The following is a 6,752-nucleotide window of genomic DNA, read 5'->3' as shown; positions in this document are numbered from 1 at the left end:
GTTGCTGGATCCAGACAGTTGGAACTTGTGACCTAGTTTCCCAAAATCATGAGATTGGCTTGGGAAATTAGATTTTTTTTTTTTTTTTTAAGTGATTGCATTAAGTTCTAGTTTGGGGAATTACTAGGGATAATCCAGTTGCTATTTCAAATTTTTCTTCATAATCGTAAGGGTGAGAAATTTATATTTTGTGACATGAAAGCGGGGGATTTGCTGGCCTCTAGCACATAAGAAAAGCATCAAATGCTGTGAGACCGGTTTAAAACCAGTGACACGTGGACAGTTTAAAGGTGCCTTTATTGCAGATTTGCTGGTGCTTTTCAGCAATTCTAGATGCCCAGACTCTATGTGCCAACATCAGTTACGTTATGCATGAACCGGCTTTGACTTTCCTGGGATCAGCCAGGATGTGCTGTGCAGCAGAAGGCTGTACCGGGAGAGCTGGGGTGCCTTCACCCCCACCGCCCTCTGGAGATGTCCACTTCTCACTGTCCTCGGCTTTTTGCAGCGAGTCCTTTCTCTAAAAATGCTGAGCTTGTTTACAGGCTTGTTCAGGACCCGCGCTCCTTTGCAGCTCCGGCTCCTGGAACATAGTTACCTGTTGGGATGCCTTCTCCTTATTTCCCTGCCTGGGTGGCTGCCAACAGGGATACGGGCTGGAGAGGTCTTATAACCTGATGGAAGGTAAAACAAGGAGCCCAGCTCTGCTGCCCTCCCTTCGCTGTTCCCAGACCCGTCTTTTCCACACCGCCGTGGGGAGTTCGGCTGCGTGCAGCCCAGCGGGACCGGTGGGGGAGGGTGAAATGTTCAGCCGGGCTGTGGAGGAACGGGCAGTTTATTATTTGTTGCCATTGGATACTGATAACGGAGTACCAATTTTAACTGCAGCTGTAAGGTTGCCCGGAGTACAGAACCAGCATCTCTTAAAGCAATCGGTGGTTCTGTATTTCTCCAAGAAATGTTCATAGCAATCTTTGAGGCTGCAGTGCTCCTGATGTGCCTGTGGTGCCTTTTTTTTTCTGGGGAAGCTTACGCCTGGGAGTTGGGAAAACTGGAAAGGTAGTAATTGAAAGGAATGTTGTGTGCACAGATCTGTTGTGCTTTACTAAAAATAAAGGGGTTTTTTTTTGGTTTTGTGTTGGGGTGTGGTTGTGTGTGGGGTTTTGTTGGGTTTGTTTGTTTTTTGGTTTTTGGTTTTTTTTTTTTTTTGCTATTGATACACCAAACTCTTGCTGCAAAGCTTAGACCCGAAACCAGGGCTTTCAGATGCTGCAGACGGACCATGCCGGGAACTCTGCACGGCTTGGTTGGTTTGCTACCCCGGTGGCATGCTCTGTGGAAGCTATGGGGCTGCCTGCACAGGCTTCCTAAAGGCCAATGTTCATGATGCAGATTTTAAAAACATACAAGAACAGCCCTCGGGCAGTGATGCCCTCCTTAACGGCCCCACCTAATTTCCCCTCTGAACTACATACTGTGTTATAAGTAGTTCTGGCACCTGCTGAAATGAGAAATGTTTCTTTCCCTGAAACCAGACACTAGTAGTGGTTAATTACCACATCCCAAATTGGCACAGATTAATGCAGCTTCACTGAAGCCATTGAAGCTTCATGGAATTACTTGTGCCCTGGCTCTGAGTCATTAATAGGTATAGTTCTGGCTATTTTTATGCTCTTCAAATTATTATGTTAGATTACAAAAGCAATTATTAGCCCAAATCTGTTTTTCCTGGTTATAAAAAAAAAAAAAAAAAAAAAAAGAAAGAAACAAACAAAAACCCCATAACTTTTTCTATTGCAGTAAATCATTGGTCTGAGTTTTTCTTGTCCTTATTTTATGTGGACTTAATGGATGAGCAAACTTAGCTGTATGAGATCTATCTCTTGCAGCCCCAGAGACGGGGCTATAGCAAAGCTGAGGCTGTACCAAATTTGTTTCTTTCCACATATAGAGGTAGTAAAATAGATATACATGTATAAGTGTACATATAAATACTGCAATATATCTTGTAATATGTGCATACATGCACAGAGTAGTTGTTTTTGAACAATCTTTGGCTATGTAATTCAAGTGGAAAATCCTGTAGTTAGAATTTTCTTGGTGTTTGGAGGAGTGGGCCGTTATGGAAGTGACTGCGGTGGGTATATGAGAATGAAACAAGTAAAGCTGTCACCTGAGGAGGGGGGTTGAAATAGCTGGAGCCAGGACCTAAACAGAGCTAGAGTTCAGACACATCACAAAACTAACAAATTAGGGCTTACAAATGGGAAAAATCCTGTGGAAATGCTGCTTTTGGATGTTGTCAGTTAGAAAAATTGACATGGAATAATGATTACAAGTAACTCTCCCCCTAATAAGCACTCAGGTAGCAGAGTGTTAAATGCTTTGATTGTAATATTACCTCTACTGATTCTACATTGGTTTTACAACCTGATACGAAGGCCTCCTAAGCCCCTTTTTGAAGCAGAGCTCTGGAGCAGCTGTGCTACTGCTGTAGCACTGGTGCCTGTATTCCAAATTCCTGTGATCTCCAGCAGCCATATCTCTGCTGCTTGTGGCTCTATCTTTGTAGTTCACCTGTTGTCACACCTAGCCATACGTGTGCCTTGGCACTGTCTTAGAGATTGTTTTCATGGGGAGGTGGTTAAGACGGATCTTTCAAGCTCTAAGGATTTTTATTCTGTTAGGAAACCCCCAAACAAAACACTTGCCTGGCAGATTAAGAACAACCTACTTTAAAGTTAGCCGTATTAAGATCACACCCAGGACACGCAATCCCAGTACCCTGGAGTTTAGAGGCAGAGAGTAGAGTGTCTGTGTTTACAAACCAAGTTAGGCAACAAAAGCAGCTTTGTATCAAAATAGTTTATTAAAAAACAGTAAGAAGCTTCACTGAAGCTTTGCTATCCTCAAGACAGAATTGTGACGTTATTGCAGCACTCAACACAATCATAATCCACATATAAAAATAATACTATATAGCTCCTGTTCGCCTTGGCCAAGTTTCACCCTCAGTCTGGCCTCGCGCCGCCGCACCAACACAACCCGGCCCTGCATGCTTTAGTCGCAGAACCTGTTCCTCTGGGAACAGAGTTAAATCCCTTCCTCGCTACACAGTGCTGTTATTGTCTGGAAGCTGCACAGAAACCCAACACACCTCCGCGCAGCTAGAGGCGGTTCACAGAACCGGCGTGAACGCTCCAAGCGACTAACGATGGCAACACTGGTCGATGTTTAGGAAAAATAAATACGCGACCGATTACTCAAGTTGCCAGCGCTGCGCAACCGCATAGAGCGGCTTCTGTTTACAAGAAGGAAGCTCTGTTCTGACCTGCTGCTGTGACAGAAGGACTCTTACACCCTACGGTTTGGTCTAATGCACGGAATCGCCTTTCACTGCAGCACTCGGAGAAGCACGCTGCCAGCAGCTGGTTGGCACGCTTCTGCCATCGCCTCCGAATGCCCTCTGACAGCATCACTCTTTGCCATCAGCTTTGCACCAAAGTCAGTATTTGTCCTTGTGCCATGGCAAACGGACTGAGCGCTCTGTATCGCAGTCTTTCAGGTCAGGATGCCACCATGAGCTGTGGCTTGCTTCCTCACTAGCCAAGACGCTTCTTCTCGCTTTTCTCCACCGCTCATGTCCCCTGGGCCGCTCTGGTGATGGGTGTCTTCTTGCACAGCTCCTGATAGAATTCAGATTCCAAAAACCGTGGGTATGAGTTATTCTCCATTAGGCTGTAGACTCTCTTCTGTGCCGCACTGAAGCAGGTATGCGTGGCTTCTTGAATATTCTGCGCAATCATGTTCTTGGTTTGGAAGTCTATGTTTATCTGAAACACAAGAAAAAGGACATTTACTTCTGAGAACTAACTTCAAGTAAGTAAAATACAGCATAAAATTTCTGAAGAGGTAAAAGAGGGAAGACCCTATTACTACAGGGTCAAGTTAACAAAGTTTCCTTTAAGAAAATTCTTATTTATACAAAAACCAAAGTAATTCAGATATACTATCTTTCAGTGCTAAACTCAAAGATGTTACAAGAGTTAAATGCAGCTGTTGACTTTTCCCCAGTTAAAACAGAAACTTTCTGAAATACTGCTTGTGCCATTTTCCAGCTTAGTTCGGGGGAGTTGGTTCAGACACAGCTATTAACAGTGGGGTATGTACAATGCAGTTTGGCATCTATATCTGAAAGGGAGCTCAGGGAAATAAAGAAAGACATAAGAACTCATGGAACTTGGCACTTATATTTAAATAGGTTTTCTTTACCTCTTTGGGAGCTTCTTTTTCAATGAAGTCATTGTAGATTTTTTTTGCTTTCGATGTCAGCTTCTGGGGTGACTTGGTTTTCTTGAAGTCCTCACAGGCCAACCAGAACTCAATGTTCTCTTCACAGAACTCGGACTTCAGAAAAGCTCGAAAAGCAGCAAGACCATCTAGGGGAAGAAAAAAAAAAAAAATTAAACATCAATTAACTATTTCAGGAATCTCAAATTTACCCATTGGTCACATCTGTTTCTACCAAAACATTTCACTATAGTTCTAGTCCGGTTCTTTCAGAGATATCATAGCAATAAAAAAATTTCCACATTTATGTATGCAAACAAATTAATATTAACAACTTGGCAGGCTTCACTTTGAGTTAGTAATTTTTTAGGCAAACACAAAAAAATGAAAGCCATTTCTAGTCTGTGTGTTCCTTTTTATGATGCCTGCAGAGATATTAGAAAATCCCTCTCTCTAGATGGCATCTCCTGTGTTAACCTTTACACTGGAGTAAATATTTGACTGTGCCAGAAACCTCGGGAGTATTTTTTTGCAATGGAAAGAATGACTCAAGTTTAAAGAGCAAATGGTAATATTTCTTAGTCTTTTTGCTCTGCTGAGTGCTTTTCCTTGTAGAGCCACAGTAAACCCTGAGATCATTTAACTTCAGTATTGCAGAATCCTGAGTTACTTGAATGCGTTTGTTCACTGAGCTCCCTGCTTAACCAAGACAAATGCTCTTTTCACGTTTGGCAAAGCCAAGCCAATAGGTATGATTTTAACTGCAGGGGTTACAGAAAAATTCCACTGCGATGAAGTATTCTTGTTGTTTTAATATTCCTTTGCAATTTTTTTTTTTTTTAAAAAGCACTTTTATGAATTTTGGCTTTAAACAGTTTAAAGCATTTAATTTTCAAGACCAGGATCAAAGCTATTTACATTAGAAAGGTACAATGCTGACATGCAAGGAAGCAATCTCTTACAAACATATAAACTTCACCATCCCTTTGCTCTTGAATGTTACTTTTTGAAGACAGACTTACATTTATTAGCAAGAAGTTCATCAAAGGCTTCTGACCACAGCTGGGCTTCTTCAGGGGAAGGTCTGCAGAAAGGGATGGAGAACATTAGACTCCATTGCTCAAGCTTTAATGGTTTCGTGAAGCACTTGAGTTACTTAAAGTCTCTTTCTCCTAACTTACCTCAAGTAGGTGCGGTGTTTCCCCACTTTCTTAGATTTCATTTTAGTAGAATTGGAGGAGTTCTGCAGGAAGTAGCTCAGTCTTGTTTTCCAATCTTTAATGCTGGAAAAAAAAAAAAAAGCAACCGCCCGTTAAAAATGACAACTCGAGAAGCTTTAGGCTTTAGACACCGGCCCCTTTACTGGCAAAAGCTGCAAAAGTTTTCCCGACAGTGCTGTACCTAGAGAATCACCCGAAGCATCTGTCTGAGAGCAGGAAAACTATCCTCCCCTCACTTCAGCCAACACATCTGCTCGCTTGCCAATGACCAGTGCTAGCCAAGGTACAGCTGCAGGTAGCAGAGGTGGGCAAGCTGCTCTGCTCCCACTGACAGCCCGCTGTACCCCCCCTCATCCCCCCGGCTTCTGTCCGGGCTCCGCAGCTGGAAACCCCTGGAGGAACCCCCAGGGGCTGCGGCTCGGCTCCGCCCCCGTTCGTTCCCCCAACCCCGGCTCTGCCCCGGGCGTGGGGAGGACACTCACATCGTCTTCTTCATCCTGCCCTTCTCCGCCTCCTCTGCTTCGCTGCGGCGGCGGCCGCCACCGCCCCCCCGCTCCATCCTCCCGCCGTCGTGCTGCAGCGCCAGGAACAGGGCGCTTTGCATTGCGCTCGCCTCGCCTCCGCCACGCTCCCCCGCCGCCGCCGCCGCCCGCACTTATAGCCCGGCCGGGAGCGCGGGGCCGCCCCGCCTCCCCTCGGCCCCGCCCCCTCGGCCCCGCCCCTCCGGGCGGGAAGCGGCGCAGCGGGGCCGGGCTTGCGGGATGCGCTGCGCACGGCAGGGATTGCTGGTTTTCCTGGTAAGCCGGTATGGGAAACTTTTTGCCTTCCCCTCAGGATTGCATCTCTTTTTTTTTTCCTTTATTTAGTTTTTCCTTTTTTTTTTTTTCCTCTCTCCCCCGTCTTTTTTTCTTTATTTCTTTATTTTTTCCGGTTCTTTTTTTTTTTTTTTTCCTTTTTATTTATTTTTTTTCCTCCCCTTCTCAACTTGCCCTTGCTAGCACCTTCTTGGAAAGCCGGTCGCCCTGACATCCCTGGGGAAGGGCGCCCGTCCCTGCAGCGCTGGCAGAAGGGTGGCTGCCCTCTCTGTTCTGTCGATCAGGAACGTACACTGCATTTCTGCAGATTTTTTTAATTTTTTTATTTTTTTTTGTAAAGGAAATACAGGCTTTTGAGTGTGGTTAGTACACGAAAAAGGATAAGGAAGGACTTAGCCGAGTTTCTTCAAAAAATGAAGTAACCATA

The 6,752-nt window shown here is 44.8% G+C and overlaps 1 protein-coding gene across 1 annotated transcript; it reads right to left on the bottom strand.

Annotated features, from left to right (window-relative positions):
* Positions 1-2,856: 2,856 nt before the first annotated feature.
* On the bottom strand, positions 2,857-6,127 carry RGS2 (regulator of G protein signaling 2). The gene is made up of 5 exons (XM_082484100.1): positions 5,993-6,127; positions 5,472-5,573; positions 5,313-5,374; positions 4,273-4,439; positions 2,857-3,833 (listed from the first exon to the last, which is right to left on the bottom strand). Exons 1-5 carry the CDS (start codon positions 6,112-6,114, stop codon positions 3,639-3,641), a joined length of 648 nt encoding a protein of 215 aa, XP_082340226.1. The 5' UTR covers positions 6,115-6,127; the 3' UTR covers positions 2,857-3,638.
* Positions 6,128-6,752: the final 625 nt, after the last annotated feature.

Source organism: Vanellus vanellus (assembly GCF_965231255.1).
Source record: "Vanellus vanellus genome assembly, chromosome: 5".
In the NCBI taxonomy this organism is placed as follows: Eukaryota; Metazoa; Chordata; class Aves; order Charadriiformes; family Charadriidae; genus Vanellus; species Vanellus vanellus.
Note: the sequence above shows the minus strand (reverse complement) of the source record. Positions and strands in the feature narration are given on the sequence as shown.